At 40.2% G+C, this 24,525-nt stretch overlaps 1 protein-coding gene across 2 annotated transcripts in view; it reads right to left on the reverse strand.

The window, feature by feature from the left end:
* The window catches only part of CARD11 (caspase recruitment domain family member 11), a 119,525-nt gene that overhangs the window by 11,446 nt on the left and 83,554 nt on the right, over positions 1–24,525 (reverse strand). For both annotated transcript variants that reach the window (XM_075179899.1, XM_075179898.1), the window contains exons 16-18: positions 13,258–13,384; positions 7,836–8,076; positions 4,046–4,139 (exon numbers count right to left, since the gene is read on the reverse strand). In XM_075179899.1, coding sequence (XP_075036000.1) covers positions 4,046–4,139; positions 7,836–8,076; positions 13,258–13,384 — 462 coding nt within the window. The remainder of the gene's footprint in view (positions 1–4,045; positions 4,140–7,835; positions 8,077–13,257; positions 13,385–24,525) is intronic.

The following is a 24,525-nucleotide window of genomic DNA, read 5'->3' on the forward strand; positions in this document are numbered from 1 at the left end:
TTTGCCAATCTAATAGGGGTCAGGTAAGCCCTATGTAAAATGAAAACTTGTATTTGTTGGAACTTTAAGGATGTTGTGTATCCACTAGGGCTATCTAGAACATTCCCCCAGTCCTTATCCGTAAGTGGACCTATATCTATTTCCCACTGGTTTCTCAGACCATCCAAGTCATCCAACGTAGGTTCATAAAGGATGTGTAAATACATATGTGAAATAAAACCCTTGTGGCCAAGGGTCTGTAAATGCTTTCTCAATGGCGCTATAACAATTACTGGTGGTTTCCCCTTAAGTTGTGTTGTTATAGCATGCCGCAGTTGGAGATAAGAGAAAAACATTGTTCTGGGTATGGAGAATTCCCTAGACAACTGATCTAAGGATTTGAGAACATCCACATCATATAATTGACCAAGAACCTTTATACCATACTGGGACCACCACCTGGACCCTTCCTCTGTGTCCAATTCCTTTAATGTCTCCGTCCCCCAAATGGGCATGTATGGGTTAGTGTCAGTATATTCCACCATTTTATTATTAATTGCCCAAATCTTAATTGCTTGTATCAACAGCAGGGAAGCCTGTGAATTAATTTGTCCCGACAACAGTGACTGTAAAGTCGAATGGTTAGCATTGAATTGGCACACTAATCCCCAATGTAGGTCATGATAATCCGAATCCGAAACCCACGCCTTCAGATCGACTAACTGAGAGGCAAAAAAATATAATTTCCCGTTAAGAAGCGCAAGGTCACCAGAGGATCTAGACCTACACAGCGAGCTAAGCTTGACCTTAGTCTTCCCCCTCCCCAAACCAGAGAGACCAATTATTAGTCTATACTACGAAAAATGGAGGGTGGGATATATATGGGTGATTGCTGGAGTATATATAAAAATTTTGTCTGTACCACCATTTTAATCAAATTTATCCTGCTAGAGACAGAAAGCGGGATTTGGGGTTGTAAGTTCAATTGTACATATTCTGAAAGGGTATTGGTTATCCTAATACCTAAATATTTGAATTTGGGTGTCCAGATCAATTGGGGATCTTTCAATGGTGTCATGGGGCATTCCTAATGGAAGCGCACTGGATTTGTCCCAATTGATTGTTAACCAGGAGAAGCCCTCAAACCTGTCAACTACTCGCAAAAGAGTTCTTAAAAATACAACATGGTCGGAAAGGAACAGCTACATATTGTCGGCGTATAACGCCACCTTATCCTCCCTGTGCGCTGATTTAAGTCCTGCAATTTGTTTATCATGATGAATCAGACAAGTGAGAGGCTCTATTGCCAGTGCAAACAGCACTGGGGACAGTGGGCAGCCCTGTCTAGTGCCCCGCTCCAACTGAAAAGGCTGAGAGAGACAACCATTAATGCACACACGTGCTATTGAATGAGAGTATAGAAGCTTAATCCTGTTTATGAATTTTGGATCCAACCCAAAGTGGGATAGCACCACCCACAGGTACGGCCACTCCACAGAGTCAAATGCCTTGGGCGCGTGTAAGGACACAAGAACTTCGGTCCCTGAAGGAGGAGACCGCACCTGCAAGATAGTGAAGAGCTTCCTAAGATTAATACACGTTGACTTGCCTGGCATGAATCCCGTTTGATCGGGGTGCATCAATTCCAGAACCACCCTGTTCAACCTCAGAGCCAGTAGTTTAGCCAAAATCTTTACATCAGTTGTCAGCAGTGAAATGGGGCAATAAGACTCGAGATATAATGGATCTTTCCCCAACTTAGGCAAAACACAATAGCTATCGCTTGCGCCATGGAAGGGGAGAGGAAACCCACCTGCAAAGTTCGCTAAATGTGTCCAACAACCTGGATACATAGAAGGGATGATGTTTTATTTATACAGTTCTATAGGTATGCCATCCACCACAGGGGCCTTACCATTGGGGAATTACATCATAGAATCTTCAATTTCCTCTAAGGTGAAAGGTGAATCTAGCTACTCCTTACTACCTATGGAAAGCACGGGGAGAGGGGCAGTTCCCAAGTAAGTCTGCAAGGCATCCAAATTATACTGAACCTGGGATTTGTATGTGTTGGCATAGTATTTATGAAAAACCTCGACAATATCTGGCATCAGAAACTGTCATCAATCACAATCATCACAAATAACCGGTACAGCCGCGTCAACCTTCTCCACCCTCGCCAGGTAAGCCAAAAAACTCCCATTTCTGTCACCCTGAGCATATTGCACGTTTTGAGAAAAGCAGTTTATGTTTGGATTTGTCAAAAACATAGTCAACCCACTCTCTCTGTGCTAATTGTCATGCCCCCCTTGTAGATCCATTTCTACCATTTATATACTACATATCCAATAATTACCAGTTTTTTTCCAATTCCTTTTCCATATGTCTAGATGACTTTTTTATTTCTGCCACACCGGCAACCAGTGTCCCCCTCATAAAGGCCTTAAATGCATCACAGACTATTGGAGGCCTTGCTGTCTCAGCATTATCCGCAAAGAATCCCTCCCACCGAGTCACTAATGTTGCTTCCGTGCCCATCAGAGAAAACCTAAAAGGACTCAGTTTCGAGAAGAACTGACCCCTAGTAATAGCAAAGTCAATAAACATGAAGAGAGGCAAGTGGTCAGAAATCTCTCTGGCCTTGTATCCTATTACAGTAACAGCCGGCCCCAGAGAGCGGGACAAGAGAGCTAGATCAATACTTGATAATGCATTATATGACCTGGAGAAACAGGAGAATTGGTCAGCATCTGGATGCCGCAGGCGCCAGACATCCACCAAGCCCAACTCATCATTATCAAGGCAGAGAAGGCTGTGGCTGATTGGCTAACCACAGACCCCTGCTCCCGACATCTGAGTGTCTACATTTATCATGTTTAGCTATCATGGTGTAAAATCGTGAGTGCCTCAAAGAATGGGAATAGTAATTTACGTATGACCAGTGCGCGACACAACTGCCTGCTAATATTTCCAAATAGCATAATATTGTGCTATAGTTTTTGATTTCGCAAAAATAATTCTATTAACTACAATCATGGCTCTCAATAAAATCGCTCCTTTTTGCTCAAAATTATTGATTTGATAGCAATACCTTAGTCTATGGATATTCACATTCATATAATGACTGCTTATGTACAGCTATACAATTTATTATCTGGAATTCCAAATTAAGGGTTGTTCTGCAATTTGGGGCTCCATGCCTAAAATATATTATAGTACATTGCACCTGACATTCCCACTCCTGTTTTAAAATATTTTGGAGTGCTTTTCACATGTCTGTATAACAATATTAACAGCAGTATTATAATATAATATTATACTTTCAGTATAACAGGTTTCTGAATAAGTGATAGGTGTGTATTCAATAATAAATTTTTATTATTTCTAATAATTACTTCCAGTATATGATTACCCTTATTCCCTAGTGTGAAGTTAACTTTGTTCTACAACATTATATCTATTACATACCTATTCATGCAATATTATCTACAATATTAAATATCAATATCTACAATATTAGAAGGTTTTTTTTAAATATATACTAATTGATAACAAACAAAAGGCGTTGGAGAACCAGATATTACCCAGGATGGGTGAGCATTTTGGTTCCACACAAAAGCAATTTATGGCCATTTTGGTCTAAAATTACCAAACTTGCAGCCAGGTGGATGCTTATAAGGACAGCATCAGAGCTGAGTGAATATACCCTAAATAAGTAATAGTGTACAACACGTGCTCCTGTTCCTCTGCCTATAATCCTTATCTTATGTTTCTGAGAAAAATAGCAAATGAAAGACACTTAGAATTAAACATTAACTTTAAAAAACTGAATAAAATAGAAGGGTAACCCCTCAATAATAATAATAAAAATATTTTAACCTAAAATGTTTAACAAGATAACACAACTTACTGGAATAAATTCTGATACTTCAAATGGGACCTGATTCATATTGGAATCCAACTTACCATTTAAAAAAGATGATGACATAATAGCAGAGAAAATAGGAAGCAGTGAATAACAATATAATTCATAATAACAAACAAATATACACAGACATGTATTTACCCTCATGGCACGCAGTGTGTTACTTGAACTTTCGGTTTCATCCTTGCTTTTATGTATTAATCTCTGCAGCTTAACCAAAAATAATTGCTGTGCTCTAGTGAATGAAAAAAATAGGTTATGTAGAAAATATTTACTCAAATCTTACTCAAGATTATATGAGACTGTATCCAACATATGTAAGACATGTGCAATGGTTTAAAACAAACATTTTACTTAGCAAAATAACATATTAAAAGCCTAGAGAAATTCCCTATTTAAGAGTGACATCTATACACTTTATCGTTCAAAAGGTAAATGAGTTACTAAATATCATTAGTAAATTAACACTACTACTGACCATTTATCAAGTGTACCACATATATTTGTTCTCCTGAACTTTGGAATCATTGTGCTTATAAGTTTATCTCCATTCTGTGGTAAAGTAATCAGACTCGGAGCTTTCCACATAAGCAAGTTGGAACAAAGTCATCCACATAATATTTTCTTCTTGTTTATTCCCAAATGCCCACCCTATCATTCAATAAATATAAATTTTGCTTCAGTGTTACACTAGGACATTGGTGCCCAAAGTTTATTATTCAGTTATTTTTCAACCCCAATAGTCAGTCTGCTAATGTTCTGTAATCTCAAATGTCAGTGTGCTATTGTTCAGTGATCCCAAGTGCCAGTGTGCTATTGTTCAGTGATCCCAAGTGCCAGTGTGCTATTGTTCAGTGATCCCTAGTGTCAGTGTGCTATTGTTGTGTGATCCCAAGTGCCAGTGTGCTACTGTTCTGTGATCCCTAGTGTCAGTGTGCTATTGTTCTGTGAATAGAAGTGTCAGAGTGCTATTGTTCTGTGATCCTAAGTGTCCAAGTGCTTCTGTTCTGGGATATTTAGTATCAGAATGCCTTTTGTTTTGGGATCCCAAGTGTCAGAGTGCTATTGTTCTGTGATCCTAAGTGTCCAAGTGCTTCTGTTCTGGGATAATTAGTATCAGAATGCCTTTTGTTTTGGGATCCCAAGTGTCAGTGTGCTATTGTTTTCGGAACTCCAATATCAGAATGCTATTGTTCTGGGATTTCTAGTGTTAGTGAAGCATTTTTCTGTGATCTCAGGGGTCCGAGTGGTATTGTTCTGGAATCCCAAGTGTCGTTTTGCTGTTGTTTTGTGATCCCTAGTATCAGTGTCCTATTGTTCTGTGATACCTAGTATCGAAGTGCTATTGTTCTGTGATCCCAAGTGTCATTGTGCTATTTTTCTGGTATCTCCAGTACTGATGTGTTGTTGTTCTGGGATCTCCATTGATAGCGTGCCATTTTTCTGGGACCCCAAGTGTCAGAATGTTATTGTTCTGGGATCCGAAAAGAGATGGTTTCCAATAAAATATATTGCATATCTGTTAATCAGGGAAGTCCAAAAAAACATTCTGAGACCACACTTTGGCTCCAGACCCACAGGCTACGCACCTTTACACTAGGAAAGAATTAACTTGTTTTGCTCAAATGTTTATTATTTGCTGAATATTAACATGCTATTGGTTAATTACCATAGTTGCCAATTGTGTCAAGGTTGTAGAGGTAAATCCTCAAAACCCGTCAGTCTTTGGAAGTTAATTTCCTTGACAATGATCCTGTTGATCGATGCACAGTACCGCTAAATCTTATTTTAGTAATCTCACTCTGTAAAATTAAATCTCTCTCCACTGCTCTTAACAACTAGAGTGCAGTAGATTTTCCAAAGTATATTGGGATATTTACCCAGGTAAAAACCTCAAAGTACCAGTTAGCAAAAGGAAGATATTGATAGAATATATTGTAACATAAGAAAGAAAATGTGAGAAAGTACAGACTAACAAATGTGGTAGGGGATTGAACAGAAAAAGATCAAGACACATATAGAACAACTATAAAGGCAATTTAAATATATTAAATATATGCATTTAATTCTATAGCATCCCTCCCCCATCCCAATACTATGTGGGCATATTGGATACTTTTCCAAAAACTACAAAAGGTAAATGAGTTATTAAATATCATTAGTAAATTAGCACTATTACTGACAATTTACTGGGTTTTTGTGATCGCCATGAATAAAAAAATGCAGCAAGTTTATCACCACTACTGAGTAATTTATATAACATCATTAATAATTTGCAGCTTGCTAGGTACTACCATTACTGATGGGTACTTCATTGGGTACTACTAAAAGTAGCCAATTTTTTGAAATGATTGGGGGGTACTTAAGTAACCCCCCTTGTATGAATGAAAATGGCATAAATAGACATGAATGGTGGCAGCAGCAGCACAAGTATTATGTATGCTCAAGCACCCACCACAGCATCTACAGAACTGGCACCTATGGAACTACTGCATGATAGATCTTTCTGGCATTATCACTGCTGTCTTTGATCTTGATGGGTATTATTAATAATACATTAATATTGTCAGGCAGTATCACAGGATTCTTTGATCTTGCTATAAATTAACAATAGCATATTAGATCGCTGGCATCTTAGATATTGTATATTCATTGGCATATTACAGCAGACTAAGCAATAACAATGGCATATTTCAGATTGAGAGGTATTATCAATGACATATTAGAGTTTTGTTATGAAATATAGGGTAGAATTTTTTTATTTAATTTTCTTGACTGTGAAGGCTCAGTGGCAACTGTCCTTGGGTACTGCTATCAGACCAGCAAAAACTTATGGCATATATGTGTTTATGGAATATGAGCGAAGTTTCCAAACTGTGTGATTTAGATTGCATGATGTAGCTCACCCATGATAGGCTCTTAGATAGATGTTTAGCTATCTGCAGAGCTAATGTCATTCGTGCCAACATTTCCAATTAAATTGGGTTACACATGGCGACTGGGATTCCCTTAGCCACATACAGAATCTGCTTTGTCCATGGCCTCAATTCATAGGACCCCTTTTCCTCTCATAAATGCAGAATTATGCTGTGAAAATGTGACTATTAATTTTATTATTATATCAGTTAGAGCTTTTGTGTGTTATTTAACTCTCCGTTAAAGGAGAACTTAAAATGCTAGATTGTGTCTTATTGGTGAGGAGTATGAACCAACACAGGGAAGAATTCTTTCTATTTTGTACAATCCTGACTGCTAAAAGAGTTTCACCACCCACTGTAGAAAAACATATTTTACTGTTTCCGGCAGACTGGCTATAAGACATATGAGGGCATCCTGGGCTGAATGGTGTGACATGAATGAATGTGGACCAATCAAAATGTATCAAGCTGAGAGTTTTCCGGCAGGTTTGAAAAACCAATCGGATTCTAGCTATCATTTATTTAGTACATTCTACAAAATGATAGCTAGAATCTGATTGGTTGCTATAGGCAACATCTCCACCTTTCAAACCCGCCGGAAAACTCTCAGCTTGATACATTTACCCCCTGATCTCCAAAACACTACCACAAACACATGGTTTATTGCGAATATATAGGTGCACCTATGCAAACCTAGGCACACATCGGTACCAAAGGAATTATACATAGCGAACCAGCACATTTGCTCTCTGAAAGTGCTGCTGGCCAATAGCAGGAGAAAGCGTACAATGATTGGTGTGTAAACGGTGCAATATCTGTGCACACTTCATTCTGCATCCAATGAATTGTTGGACATTGTAGCAGTGAAAATGTTGATACTTGGGGGGAGATGGGTCAGGGGAAAGAGACTCACTCCTGTACTGTGTAGTAGAACTTCACTGTATGATATATATCTATATACATCTATATACATATATATAACATTGGAAATATAACCGTGTATATCCACACACCTGCTGTAGCTGGGGATAGTTCCAATTTCCAGATTTCTGTCAGTAAAAGGATCAATTCTGGCACAAAGCCACTCATATCTTCCCTGATGCATTGTATCAAGAACATGTACGATTTCATCACATTGTACAGACAGTGTGCAACTGTCCACCTGATTTGAAATGTTCAGGTTCAAGCGGATGAAAAATGAGTCTCCTGATCGAATTTTTCCTTCTTCAAGCTCTTTCATAAGTTTAGTGTAAGCTGCAACACAAAAGTGCAAAAGAATCATGAAGCAAGACAATGCTACACAGTGCGTAACTGAAGAAGAATCTAAACATTAAAGACAAATGACAGAACTGAACTTGCACAATTTTAGTTTCCATAACAGCATTTTATGTATTCATCTTTAACACAGGATACTACTTCTATATCATTAGTACAGTAAATTGCATGTAAAATATTTCTACATAAAAATGTAAATATGAATGATGCACTACCCATTGGCACATAACTAAATACAGTAGTTGTACTCACCTTGGCTGCCCTTGCAGCCCATTTAAATAATAGTGTATTTTGTCATATGGCTTAAACCATACTCTAAGCCCTGTATAGAGGGGTGACACAAAGAATTGTAGTTCAAGCTGCACCTCATGGCACCTTCTTTCTGCACAGTGGTGTGCTTAGAACAGTGGCACTAAGTGTTGAGAGGTACCAGCATTTAAAGAGATAGTGAAGGCAGCCGGAGGTGATTGCTATCACTTTACCCATAGGCAAAAATATTACATTTACATTTTCCTATGAAGACACTATTTAAACTTTGTCGTTTATAGCAACAAAAATGATTAAATCCAGTGCTTTCTAACTAGTTGCTATGAATTCCTGATTTAAACTGATGCTAGTACATTTTATGCATTGTTTTTAAAGATGTGGTTTGCACTTAGCATTAACTCTGTTTCTTTCATGGTACAGGTTTTTCACAAAGTTCATGAGGTATAAATTGTCTAATTAGAAGTTGGACAGTAAATAATTAATAAATTATAGCTCCTCTACTCTTTTAATATTTGTTTTCTCAATGTCAACTGACTCATTTTGTCAAAATGGAATAAAAAAAAAACCAACATCCAATGTGCTCTAACTAGTGACTTGTACCAATATACAAGTCACTAGTTAGAGCACATTTTGAATATGGGGTCCAATTTTGGGCATCTTACTGTTGGTGGTAGTTGTGATTGCAATTGACACAATTCCAACAATTGGAATAAACGACAAAGAAATGCAGATTAAAATAATCCCCGTAGGCAGCAAATCCATACTTTCCCTAAAAAACACACACAACATCAACAACAAGCCTGCTATACTTTCAGAATGCAGAAAATTACGGCACTTGCAAATGACGTCAATTAAAATGCCGACAGTGACATTTACGGTTTGAAAGCGGCAAGTGCAGGACCCGCCACCTCTCTAATGTAGAACCCTTTATCGTAATCGTAACCCCTACCCCTAACCCTAAACCTAAAACTAACCCTTACATTAGATTATAGAGGCAGCGGGTCCTGGCATTGCCGCTTTAAAACCGTAAATGCCACTTTACGTCATTTGCAACTGCCGGGATTTTCTGCATTTGGAAATTATAGCAGGCTTGTTGGGGATGTTGTTAGTCTTTTTTAGGGTAAGTCTAAATTTCCTACCTATCGGGATTATTCTAATCGGCATTCTTTTTTTGAGATTACCATTGTCGGAATTATGGAACTCTCTAAAACGTACCACACCCCTTACTGTAAGCAAGACAATGGAGTACTCAGATGAGAGTAATCATAGGCGGGCAACTTCAGCAAAAAAACTAGGTTTGTTTATGTTGGAAAAAGGGACCATAGAGGTGACAAATAATACTTAAAAAATATTTTCAAATTCAATGCAAATATTTGTCTAATATACCAAGGTCAAAGGGTCATCAATAGTGAATGGACAATAGATAAGCATAGGCATGTGTTCTGTAATGTGAGGGTGGTTAAGCTGATCAAAAATTCCACAACCAAATTAAATAATGTATTTGCTGACTTTCTTTCAAGAATGGTATCAGCTATAATTAATACAGTACATTATGGGGTGATTGATCCAGGATTATGCTGTAACTTAGACTTTCAGATATACTGGAAGATACTAATAACCTTGACATTTCTATGTACATTCTAAGACAAGTCTTGGTGCTTACACCAAGTTTTCTAATTATGATGATATACTTGTGAACACACTGTCTTCTGAGTATTAAGAATTGTTCGTAACAGAGCGAGAGACCCTAAACAATTAATATGATTATTATTTAGTTTTTATACTCCACAGCGCTTTACAATTGGAAAACATTAATAAAACAAGGCTGGGTATTAACAAAAAGACACAGCGGTTAGATGGCACAATTCACAAGCTTCCAAGCTACAGGAAAACTGGGGTTTGATGAGGTTAAGTACCACATATTGCATATTGGTCCAGTCAAATTGCAATTGGAGGTGTTAGTATGGCCATATAACTCGCTCACAAATAAATGTTGGTTTGGTGATTAGTAGGCTGTTTGAATATAAAATGAAAGTGAACTATATGGAGGGGTGGTAATAGCCTAAGGAGATTAACAAGGAATTTTATAACCTTGCTTAAAGTGTTGTGTTTTCAGGTTTGCAGGCTAGAAGAAATCTTGTTATACAAGGGAGGAAATTCCACAGAGTGAGTGCAGCCAAAAAAAGTCCTATAACTGGGATTAGGAGCAAGTAATGCATGTGGATGAGAGGAGCAGCTGTTTGGCAAAGCAAATGGAAGATTTGGGAGATATTTTTAGGCAAGGGAAGATATGTATGTTGGTACAGTTTTTAATGGTTTTGTATTTTAGTAGAAATATTTATATTGAATTTAATAAAGCACACCCAACCAATTTAATGACTGACAGGGTCGAACAGCAGTAGAACAACATTTTGTAAGAAAAAATTGTCAAGCCACTGCATTTAAAATAGATTGTAGGCATCAATGTCTGGTTAGGGGAAGACAAATGAAAAGAGAATTGAAGAGGTTAATGTGGAAATTAGGAGTGCATGAGTTAAAGGTTTTGCTTGTCTTGTGTGAGATAAGTGCATGTTCTGGACATGTTACTAAGATGTATGTAACAGGATTTTGATACAGATAGGATGTGGGGAATAAAGAACGGTTTGGAGACAAAGGATATAACTTAGGCAGTGAGCTTGAGGAGTAGGATTCATTGTATATTGACAACAGAAACAGAGATGTCTAGTAGAAAGCTTCTGTTGAGATGTGGAAAGAATATGGGTAGTAGCCTTTACATTTAGCATTGATCAAATCATTGCTCATCTTAACACAGTCTCTATGGAATGTTGGAAACTGAGCCTGAATAAAGAGGATCCAATAGGTTGTGAGAGGAAAGGAGGCATGTAGGCGAGTATAGACAAGCCAGTCAAGAAGCTCGGAGTTGCATGTCGGAATCTGAGAGCGATTTTTTTCAGAATTAGTTCTTTTATCATAATCGAAGTAATAAACGCATAAGTAAATAAATGAGTATATATGTTAGCTGGGTTGAGCACAGGCAATGGTAATAAACTGACTTGTGACTGCATAAGTCAAATGGACACGTAGTAGAGTGGGAGGAGAAGAAGAGAGTAGATACTTCATCTTCATTTGTGGGATCAAATGAGGCATCAGCATGTGCAGCAAAGGAATTGAACAGATTGTTGTCAGAGAAGAAGAAACCATTTCATATTGGATCTTGTCAATCTTGTTCCAGACGTAGAAAACAGGATCTTGGGCAGTGATTATGGTCAGAGGGTACGGTGGGCGAGGGTTAAGAAGAGTTTTAAATGTATTGGGTGTTTGGGGTTGGAGGCCTGGACAGAGATGAGAGAATGGAAATATATATGTCTAATGTCCAGAGCATTTCAAAAGGACTGTTAGACAGCTGTATAGTTGAGGATGTCACAAGTGGTAGAGACCTTTGCCAATTGTGTTCTACTTTGTGGGAGAGTTATTGAAGATAGCACATTTCTATATTAGCCATAGCTGAAATGAGTTGTCCATGCAGAAAAGAAAGTGTGGCTGGAGCTATATGATCAATTGGTGTTGCTAGTGTGTGACTAATATAGGGTACTCTCAATTCAAGATAGGAGAATGTAGAAATTGGTGAGATATGTTTTTGCAGAGAGGTGGAAACTTGTTGAAACTTACTATAACTAAGATTTTTGTGGGTATGAGGAGGGTTGATTGAGTTAGAGTGCAACAAGATTAAAGTGGTAGAGAAGAGAGTGCAGGTAATTAGGCTCTGAAACATGTCATGGACAAGAGGAGTATAACTGCTCCCTCATAAAGATATGTAGGAACCCCTTGTATTTTGCTTGTAGAGTCCTCTCCCTTCATAATAGCACTTCCAGCTAACGCTATTCTGCATCTGTAAGGAGCTCCTTATATTTAGTTGACCTCAGGCAAATTCAAAACCTCTCTTTATTCCACTAGAAGAAAGTCTGTATCCTCATACTTGCTGACTTCTGGGTGGCCTTCATCTCTAACTACAAAGCCAATTCTGGATTCTTCATATCCTTCATGGGATCTGGCTTTCTCAGGGAGCACTAACAACCAGCAAGAAAAGTTATCAATATCCTAGGGCAGTATTTTCTGTTACCAGTCTCAGTGTCAGTGTAGAAGCAGGGGATCTCTTATGGCGTAATCCTCTGATTGTGGCTTTTATTAATGTTGATTCTTTTAACCATGTCCTATTGTAGAGGATCTAAAAATCTTATACATTTTAGACCAAATACTACTTAACTTAGTACTACCAACAAGTCATGTTTCGAGGATTTCTGTCTGTAGAAACTGGTGGGATTATTACGGACCCAGCCAAACCATGATTAAATGAATCCTGACAACATGAAATGTTGGTAGCTTTTGAGGACTAGGTCTGGCCTCCTCTGTTGTACATCATTTACATGTGAGATCTATTACACGTAAGTATGAGTATTTACCCATTTTAATAAAGAATAAAGCTGTAAGGATCTACAGTCTCTCTCATTTTCCTTTAGTTACATATTTACATTAGAAAAAAATATATAGTGGGTTTCCTCTGGGTGCTCCGGTTTCCTCCCACACTTCAAAAACATACTGGTAGGTTAATTAGCTGCTATCAAATTGAGTGTGTGTGTGTGTGTGTGTGTGTGTGTGTGTGTATATGTATGTATGTTAGGGAATTTAGACTGTAAGCTTCAATGGGACAGGGATTGATATGAGCGTGTTCTCTGTAAAGCGCTGCGGAAATAGTGGCGCTATATAAATAGATGATGATGATGGTGAAACTTCTCTTCTTTACCCTAACAATATAACTGTTTTTTGTGACACTACAGTAACATTTTCATTAACCGCTAAACTGTTTTTATATACTATTAATATAAATATGTATACCTTCTTCATTTGATTTATAATGCACAGTAACTTGTCCTTTACATCTTTGTATGGTCCAGTGAGCCTCTTCCTTGGTACATGTGTCCAAGGGAATGCATTGTTTTTTTCCTTTAATACATCCATCTAACTGCAAGAATAAGAACAACAATATCAGATCAGATATAAATTTGTAATATATAAATCTTATAGTTTCTCTCTTTTGCAAAACCTCCTTTAATTCTGCTCTACAAATTTACAGATCATTAACAATACAACATATTTATTTTCTCTAAGCCTCACAGTGTAATTACCAACAAGACTTAAGTCTTAGCTGTATAAGAAACCAGTACATTATATTGCTATAAATAAAACTGTGCTGTTTGTGTATAAACAGCACAGTTTTATTTATAGCAAATACATCAATACCATATTATTATGGGTGTAATGCACTAACATTATTATTATTGAATGCAAACATGATGGGGCTAATGGAGGGTTGAACGTATGCGTCTTTTTTGTGTAAAATACGCATTTCCATACCGCACATGAACACAAAATATATTTATGCCAACATGCATATTCGGTCATTTCTTGCACTTCTGACTCCTTATGTTTAGAGAAGCAAACAGGGGAGGGTAGGAGCGTGCAAGCATAGGCCGAGTACAATTTGGGAGTGTTCTCGTAAATGCAACGGAGTCAGACTTGGACATCGACGCATACACGTCTGTCAGGAGAAGTAACACTTGCGGCTTTTGGAGAGCTGGTGCAAAATACGCACTGATGATGATGCTTAATTAATTTGCAATTTGGCTATATGACATTTTTCGGTTTGTCTTTCTGACGTTTACACTTTTCAACATACTTGTCTACTCTCCTGGAACATCCTGGACACTCCCAAATTACGGAGAGCTCTCCCGGACTCCCGAGACAGAAAGCCAACCTCTCGCATCCTCCCACTTCCCTATTAAAGTTCTTGGAGTGGGGGCCTTGATGATGTGATTTGTTGAGAATTACATCCTCTAGCCCCAATCCCTGTCATGCAATGATGCAAATTGTGCTATTGCACAGCAGGGTTTGGGACAATGATGACTCAAATCGCTTTGCCACGTGTCGAAGTCAGCAAATTGGATAAAGTCATTTCAATTAAAGTCTAGCAAAACTTGGTTGTCTTTGTCTGAAAAGATGCGTACGGTACACTACGGCGTACAAGGGCACGCTACGGCGTGAAAGGGCGTACGCATCCACTACACGTGGCAGCAACAGTAATTGGTCTTTTACCATACATTCGCACAAACACGCATACTTATAAAATAGTACACATTAATGGTAGTTGCAACACATAGTCAATTATGTCGAAATATAGTAGTATTTATATATTATATCATAGTTACATGCATATAAGGGAAATACATGGAACGGGTTGAAGGAATAACATCATGAGTGGTATCATAATGAACCTTGTTACATATCCTACTGTTTGGGAATCGCAGAGTGCATACACAAGTTATGAATGATAGGGAATTATGAACTACTTAAGACTAAGGAATCTTGGCGGGAAGAGCAGAGCATACCCCCTGCAGAGATGACCCCCTCCTTTGGATTCCTTAGGATGAACCAGCCAATGATTGACAACCCCTTGGACATTCCTGAGACCTGGACCAATAGATGCAAGCTATACTATCTTCATTGTATTACTGTATTTGATTGTGTATATAAGCAGCAGCTTGTGATCCAGCATGCAGACATCTTGTCCCCAGACTTCAGGATTGAATGACTGCACTGGATCCAGAGCGCCTGCGATAAGTAACGGCTGTATTTACTATTACTTCGCTTGAGCATATTTATTCTACTATTTGCGAATAAATCTTTGTGCTTTGGAAACACAACTCGAGGTTCGACAATCGTTATTGGTTAGCGACAATACGCACATAACAATTTGGGGGCTCGTGAGCTTTGGAGGTTTCGTTGCCGACGATACGCAAGACCAACGGATTTCGGTTCCTCAACAAAGGGTGGAGATGCGTCATAAACGGGTAAGAACACATGGTGTTCAAAACCTGAATTTTACTCTGTGTTGTGAAACAGAATGTCCGTTTTGCATTATCTAGGGCACGCTAACTAGAACCTAGGGACAAAAGAGAAAACTGTTTCTTTTTTCTGTCATTGTGCGTTTTAACTGTATTGCATTGCTTAGCGTATGTGTATTTCCTGCTGTGCGTACGCGAACTTCCGGTAGACTTGCCACGTGGTTAAACAATCGTTTTGATAGTTATTGTACATGTATAGTATAATTACTTGTGAAAGCCTCTGAGATATTATTACTGTTGTTGGGAACTTTTGATTTTCTGCGTAGAAAAGGTGTATAGTATGTGATGTTGTAACGTAGATACACTGTTCATTATTCATTGTGCTCAGTTGCTGTCTGACGAGGCGGATTGCCCAACTGAAGGACGGTATACAGGGCAGGTATACCGAATGCGAAAACCGGGTTTTCGCAAAGCGCTACCAATAGATCGCAAGGTTTGCTAATAATTAGTATTGGTAGGCAGTGCGATCTAACCGCATCTTTAGTGCTAATTGGTGAAGCAGCTAGGAGGAATTATATTGGAAAGGCTGGTTGATTGTATTGACTTTGTTCTCCCAGTTATAATAAACTCAGCAGATTTTGTGGTTGAGCCAGGGAATCGAGGAGCTGATAGCCCTTGGGGCCCACAGTGATATTTCTGTATTAGGGATCCTCGCCGGGCGCGAGAAAAGCGAGTGAACGCGGCTAAAGGAAATACGTTCACCGAGCATTAGAGATCTCTAGCTGTGATTGTAGCAACAGAGTTGGTATATTGTTCAACATGGGTGCTAAGCATACGCTAGAGATGGTCAGTGTACTGCCTAAGGAAGGCCCTATTGGTTCAGCTAGGTTTCTCATGTGTAAGAAATATGGTGCATACGCAACTGTGTATTGTGACACGTGGGTCAAGATGACCAAAGCTTGTAATAGGCCTTTCCCAACAATAGGAAGTTTTAATGCAGAGGTACTCACTACTGTAAAAGATAAAGTATGGTTGATTACCTCAACGAAAGTGAGGAATAAACATAATGATTGTTTAAAATTGTGGCAAATGGAAGGTAACACGTGGCAGAGCAGCGAATGCAAACCGGAAGTAGGCGTGGCGAAAAGCGCGCGCAAGGCGGATGTAACCGTTGAGAAGCGTGGCGAACTCAGCGCAAGCGCGCCCCCGCCACCTTGTGTGGCGGGAGGGGTAAGTACAGCCGTTGTTTAAACTGAAAATAGAAAAATTGCTAAGTTGTATCCTGTCTTAAGCCAGTTTAAATCAAGTGTATCTGAAAATGAAGATGAACCCACTGTGATTTCGGCCATTGCCCATGCTGTTAGTGTACTAGAGGCTCAGCGCAAGTACGAGAAAATGGCTGAGATAGGTGAGAGTAGCGTGATCACTAGGAGTGAAAGCGTTCTAAATCTAGAACCAGCAAATCCTGTAGTGTCCCCTGAAGTCAGTGTACCAGAGGGTGCGTTCCCGGTCCGCACAATATCAGTTTCCAATGGGAAACCGGAAAAGGATGGTGTAGTTCCTTTAAGAAATGTTACAATGCATTGTCCCTGGACTAGATCAGAATTACGTTCCATTATGACTGAATTCCCAGATCCTAGAAAAGAGTTGGCTAAGTGTCAGAAATTTGTTAAAGACTTAGGAAATGCCCACGAACCAACCAATAAGGATTGGCGTGTAGTGTTGAGGGTGTGTCTTCCTCCCAATACTAACATACAAAAATTCATTGAAGATTGTTTGTTGGAGGAAGATGACACCTTGACTGATGAGATTAACCAAAAGAATATAGAACAAATTGTCAAACACTTAGCCATCTATTTTCCAGTAGTAGTAAATTGGAGTAAGATTTTCACCATTAAACAAAAGGATAGTGAAACAGCAGCAGATTACTTCACTAGAGCTATAGCAGCGATAACACGGTTTACTGGGATATCTGATACTGATGGATGGCCTTAGAGAAAATTTAAAGATGAGAGTACAAACCACATTACCTAATTGGAGAGGCGTCACGGTAGACTCTCTTAGGGAGTCTGCTGTGGAGCATGACAAAAACCTTTTTAGAAAAAGGGAGGAGAAAAGTGATAGGTTAATGACGGTAAGTATACAGGCTCTAGAAAGGGTGCATACACGACCACCAGCATACAACCCATATAACAAGAAACCTAAAGTGATCAGGTGTTTCAACTGTAACGAGGAAGGACATTACATGAGAGATTGTAAAAAGGAAAGACTCAATACACAGAGGGGTGGGTCACATAGATATCCTCCAAGGAGGGATTCATATAGACTAGAAGACTCACAACTACCCGCGCATATTACGGCAGCAAATGCTGCGCGGGAAATCAATAGTCAGCGCTAGGGGTCAGGTCATACCTGTAGTCTACAGCCAGTGAGGTTAACTGAGAGTCAGAGTGAAGAACCAAGAATGATAGTTGACATAGCTGGTAGGAAACAAACTTTTCTCGTAGATACAGGGGCGGCCCGATCTGTGATAACCTCTCCTTTCAATTTACAGGTGACCAGTAAAACCATTCCAGCTATGGGGGTAACGGAAAATGTGTTACATTATCCTCTAACTAAACCCGCTGAAGTTACTATCGGGCCTCTGCATACTAAGCATTCGTTTCTCTTGGCTGCAGCGGCTCCTACTAACTTGCTAGGGAGAGACTTGTTATGTAAAATGGGATGTGTCATATACTGTACTTCTGATGGTGTGTTCTTATATATACCGGAGAAGGTCACACATGAGGTACAGGATATATTGGACACCCCTCAAAGGTTAATGTTACACTCTCCTGTTGTAGAACAAAGTCCATCTCAAGTAAAGGGGATGTTGCTGGAAATACCAGGTTCCCTATGGACCAAAGATGGACAGGACACTGGACTGATGGCAAACGTAGCCCCTGTCATGGTCAATCTAAAAAGTGGTAGGATAGCTCCAAAAATCCCACAGTATCCATTAAAACCGGAGGTGGAACTAGGGGTATATACTGTTATTGAGAGGCTGTTACAACAAGGGATTTTAATTCGTACAGCCAGTACAGCAAATAGTCCCATTTTCCCTGTGAAGAAGAATGGGGGGAGGGGCTATAGATTAGTCCAGGACTTAAGGGGAATTAATAAAGTTGTTGAGAGCCAATTCCCCGTAGTGCCGAATCCAGCTGTCATCCTCATGCAGATTCCACCGTCTGCCAGTCATTTTACTGTCATTGATCTATGTTCTGCTTTCTTCTCAGTCCCTCTTCACCCTGACTGCCAATACCTTTTTGCATTCTCCTACAGGGGAGTGCAATACACATGGACCAGACTACCCCAGGGGTTCATTGACAGCCCTAGTATTTTCTCCCAAGCCTTACATGACTGTTTGCAATCCTTTCAACCCCACAATGGGTCTGTTCTAATTCAATATGTGGACGATTTGTTGTTGTGTTCTGATTCTTTTATGTCATGTTTACATGATACTAAATTGTTGTTGCTTCATCTTTCACAAACAGGGCACAAGGTGGCAAAGGATAAATTACAGCCATGTCAGACTAAGGTCAAATACTTAGGACACTGCCTCACTAAGGGGCTAAGACACCTGACAACCGACAGAATTGAGGCCATACAACACATGACTCTGCCACAGAGCCAGAAGCAGATTCGTACTTTCTTAGGGATGTGTGGATACTGCAGATCCTGGATCCCAGGTTTTTCTATTCTGGCATTACCATTGCAGGAGCTAGTCTCTTCCTCAAAACCAGAACGTGTTGTACACACAGAAGAGTCAGAGCAAGCATTCTTTAATCTTAAAGATAGTCTGACTAGAGCACCTGCATTGGGAATACCTGATTATGAAAAGCCTTTTGAGCTATTTTGTACAGAAGCTGATGGTTGTGCAGCAGGTGTCCTCGCACAGAAACATGGTGACGCTAGCAGACCGGTAGCATACTACAGTGCACAATTAGACAATGTGGCAAGATCACTCCCAACATGTCTCAGAAGTGTAGCAGCAACGGCTCTTCTGGTGAGTAAGAGCGAGGACGTAGTATTAGGACATAATTCAACTATCTATACACCCCATGCTGTATCAGCTCTGTTAAATTCAGCCCAAACCAGACATGTTTCTTCAGCTAGATTCACAAAGTGGGAACTAGCTCTGATGGCACCCTCAAACATCACCATCAAACGATGTAGCACCTTAAATCCAGCTACATACCTTCCGTATGTGTCTCTAGAGACACAAAGGGTGGGAGGTGAGGAGACCCTGGTTGATGATGAGTTAGGCAAGAATACTGACACGCATGACTGTATGGAACACCTGAATCAGACCTTTACTGCAAGGCCCGACATACGTTACACCCCCTTAGAAAATGTAGATTTTACGTTTTATACAGACGGAAGTTGCCATAGACAGACAGAGACAGGAGAGCTATATACTGGTTACGCTGTTGTAGACGATCAGGATGTGGTAGAAGCTGAACCCCTTGGTCCACCTCACTCAGCCCAGGTGGCGGAACTAGTAGCACTAAGGAGAGCGTGTGAATTGGCAGAGGGTAAATCAGCCAATATATATACTGACTCTAGGTACGCCTTCGGGGTAGTGCACGATTTTGGGGCCCTTTGACGTCTTAGAAACTTTACGACAGCAGCAGGTACACCAGTGGCACACTCACAACACATAAAAGGACTTCTGACAGCGATACAGTTACCCAGAACAGTAGACGTCATAAAGTGCAAAGCCCATACCTTTGAAGAAGACCCAGTGTCATTGGGCAACAACAGGGCAGACGAAGCTGCTAAATGGGCAGCAGGGCAACCTATGACTGTATCGACCGAGACTATGATGGTTTTTCAGACATTAGACATGCAGAAATTAATTGAAATGCAAGATTTGTGTTCCCTGCAGGAAAAGGCGGTGTGGAAGGCGAAGGGATGTGGTCAAGAGTCCTCAGGACTCTGGAGGGATGGACAAGGTAAGCCTGTAGCTCCCCGAACATACGATCCAAGCCTGGCTGAAGCAGCACACGGCCTGACTCACCTGGGTAAAGAAGGTATGCGCAAACTGGTGAGAGCATACTGGTGTGCTCCCGGATTTTCCTCTCAGGCTGGTAAGAAAGCAATGTCATGTCTTACTTGTTTGAGGAAAAATGTTGGGAAAACTATTCCAACTGAGCCATCCCACATCCCTCCTACAGACGGACCTTTCCAGGTAATACAAATTGACTATATCCAATTACCACCGTGCAGGAATCTAAAGTATGTGTTAGTATGTATTGATGTGTTTTCCGGTTGGGTAGAAGCATATCCGGCAGCCACTAATACTGCTGTGTTCACTGCAAAGAAAATTGTACAAGACTTTGTGTGTAGGTTCGGTATCCCTAGAATTATTGAAAGTGATAGGGGTACCCATTTTACTGGTGATATCTTCCAAAATATGTGTAAACTCATGGAAATCAGTAGCAGACTTCACACCCCTTACCGACCACAAGCCAGTGGTAAGGTGGAGAGAGTAAAAGGTACTATAAAGAACAAGCTGGGTAAGATAATGGCTGAAATTGGGTTGGCATGGCCTGAGGCTTTGCCGTTGGTCCTCCATAGCATTCGAACCACTCCTAGACCTCCTCTTAATCTGTCCCCCTTTGAGATACTGTTCGGACGACAACCTCATTTGATCGTGAGTCCACAAGACGACTTGAAGTGTAATAATGAAGTGACTGTACAATATCTTATAAGAATGAGTAGACAGCTAAAACAACAACAAAAACTAAAAATGCTGTCACCTGGTATGCCAGAAACGAACTGTCATGATGTTGAACCTGGAGACTATGTTATGATCCGCAATTTCTTACGTTCAGGTTGTTTAACAGACCGTTGGGAAGGCCCGTACCAAGTGCTGCTGACCAGTACTACATCACTAAAGGTTGCAGAGAGAGACACTTGGGTCCATTCCACCCACTGCAGGAGAGTCCATAATCCGGAGAAAGTTCAAGATACAACTAAGAACGACGACATAGAGCTGTCACTTGTGAGCCTGTTCCGGGAGACCTAAAGCCTGCAGTCGAGACACCTGAACCAGAGATGTTGCCTCAGAATTATCTTTCCAGCGATGGAGTGGCGGTTTTTGTTTTTCTTTTGTTCCAGGATTTTCCTTGTTTTTACTCTTTCTAGGACATTCTTTTTTTGTGAAGGAGGATGGAGGACGGAGGAGAGTTCTAGGAGTGATATGGATATAATGGAGGCCGAAGAAAAGTTAATAGGATACTCAGAGCAGCCCATTATCAAACTTGGTCCAGGAGTTATGAAAAGGTCTGCTAGCTCAGGAACTCGGAGGCAGTGTGAGGGGCTATTGTCTGATGAGTATTGTATCTGCAAGTTCTGCGACTCCCTAGTTGAAGAGAGATGCATCCAACGATGCCAGTCCCCCAGTACTCTGAATATAGGCGGGCATCCTTTGGAGGATTATCACTCCCTGGTGGGTAAGGTGCTAAACCAAACCGAGTGTTGGGTGTGCTCTCACGTGCCTCAAGGGCAGCATAATATAGGACTAGTGCCATTCCCTCTAAACATATCTGAAATACTCAAATTGAGGGGTGAGAGGCCCATAGAAGGGAGGTACAATAACACTAGGTCCCCTAGTCTGACGCTTCGACAATACTCCATAGGCAGATCTTTGCTGTGCCTAAACATATCTCATGCAAAGCGCCTGGAGAATTGGGAGGCTGACCTATCAGATCAGACAATGGCTCGTCACACTCATTTTAGAGGGAGACTCACAAGGTCACCACTAGACAGGAATGTTGATGGAGGTCACAAATTAGGGCGTATAACCAAACATAAGAAAGTATCCATTGGAAAAGTCTCTACAGATAAATGTAAAAATGTCATTAATGCCGACACGTGTATAGAACAAATGGAGACACTGGGCATGGGTAGTTTTATCAAAACTCTGTGTGATATATTTCATGGGCATACTGCTCCTTATGTTCTCCCTGATGATGTGTATTTTGTTTGTGGGAGGAAAGCTTATTCCTGGGTGACTCCGAGTTCCAAGGGTTTGTGTTTCTTAGCTAAACTGGTTCCTGAAATCATGACTATTACTCATGAAGAAATGGTTGATATTCACAAAACTACATCACCACCATACATACACACACAGTATGAACACCGTGGCAAGAGAAATATGATTCCTGGTGAGGAACCCATAGCTACAAAATTGATTAGTGAAACTGCTGGTTTCCAAGTTATGGTTGCTCTAGATCTCACCAGGACCGCTCGGGGAACATTAAACTTTAAATATATCCAAGACCTAGCCAAATTAATAGATAATATCACTGAGATGTATGATGACACTTTCAGGTATACTGGAAGGGAGCTACAAGCGTACAAGAAGGAGTTGGTGCAACATAGACTGGTACTAAATTATCTCACCTCTATTACTGGTGGGTACTGTGTGACACTGGCCACCCAGTTCGGTGTCAAATGTTGCACGTACATTACTAATAATACGAATGACCCTAAAGAGGTTATAGACCGGAAGATGGATGAAATTCTGCAGCTGAAATGGGAATTTCGAAAGAGCCATAATTCTTCGTTATATGAGGTCGGGGAAAAGGTGGCGGGGTTGGTTCTCATGGTTGAACCCTGTGAAATGGTTCTCCGGTCTGGGGGAGTGGGTACAGGAGATGGTTGCTAGTGTAGGTAAGTTCCTTCCCCTTATACTGGGTGTCATCTTAGCAATTGGTTTAGTTGTCAAATGTGTTCCTACTGTGTTGAAGTGTGGCAAACGGTCTCATAGGAGTAACACTGAAAAAGAGACTGAAAGGGTGGTACCAGATACCGAGATCGAGATCATGGTCTGTGAAGAAGTATTGTATAATCCTGAACTTGAAACGATGATTGGGTGATAGTTTATTACACTATCAAAGGGTGTAGCTGTCGAAGTCAGCAAATTGGATAAAGTCATTTCAATTAAAGTCTAGCAAAACTTGGTTGTCTTTGTCTGAAAAGATGCGTACGGTACGCTACGGCGAAACAAGGGCACGCTACGGCGTGAAAGGGCGTACGCATCCACTACACGTGGCAGCAACAGTAATTGGTCTTTTACCATACATTCGCACAAACACGCATACTTATAAAATAGTACACATTAATGGTCGTTGCAACACATAGTCAATTATGTCAAAATATAGTAGTATTTATATATTATATCATAGTTACATGCATATTAGTGAAATACACGGAACGGGTTGAAGGAATAACATCATGAGTGGTATCATAATGAACCTTGTTACATATCCTACTGTTTGGTTCACTCTGCGAGGGAATCGCAGAGTGCATACACAAGTTATGAATGATAGGGAATTATGAACTACTTAAGACTAAGGAATCTTGGCGGGAAGAGCAGAGCATACCCCCTGCAGAGATGACCCCCTCCTTTGGATTCCTTAGGATGAACCAGCCAATGATTGACAACCCCTTGGACATTCCTGAGACCTGGACCAATAGATGCAAGCTATACTATCTTCATTGTATTACTGTATTTGATTGTGTATATAAGCAGCAGCTTGTGATCCAGCATGCAGACATCTTGTCCCCAGACTTCAGGATTGAATGACTGCACTGGATCCAGAGCGCCTGCGATAAGTAACGGCTGTATTTACTATTACTTCGCTTGAGCATATTTATTCTACTATTTGCGAATAAATCTTTGTGCTTTGGAAACACAACTCAAGGTTCGACAATCGTTATTGGTTTGCGACAATACGCACATAACACACGTCTTCCCCACTGACCCCCCCTTCCAGGATCTCCTGAATGGGAGATAAAATAAGGTTGGTAAGAATACTTTTCAATTATCATGGCCCCACCCCCTGCTGCACGATTATGCAAAATGCGCAACTGTGCAGCAGGGGACAGGGGCATGATGAGGCAAATGGCTTTGCTGTGCCCCATGCACTTTGGATCTCCCCTCTGGGATCTCCTGGAGGACAGGTAAAAAAATTAAGCAATTATGCTTTTGAATCAGAATGCAAAGACGCAGGAGAGTGTGATTGCACCATGCTTGGTAAGATGACAGGTGTGGGGGTGTTTCTAATTAATTATTTTATTGCTTAATGGCTGACATTGCAAGCACTCACAATAAGGAACACATATTTTGTTAAGGCTATACCCTATACAGATTTATCACTTAAGCAATGGAACAATCTTTACCTGGACTGCTGGTAAGATATTTTGTAGTTGT

Source organism: Mixophyes fleayi, chromosome 7 (genome assembly GCF_038048845.1).
Source record: "Mixophyes fleayi isolate aMixFle1 chromosome 7, aMixFle1.hap1, whole genome shotgun sequence".
Lineage (NCBI taxonomy): Eukaryota > Metazoa > Chordata > Amphibia > Anura > Limnodynastidae > Mixophyes > Mixophyes fleayi.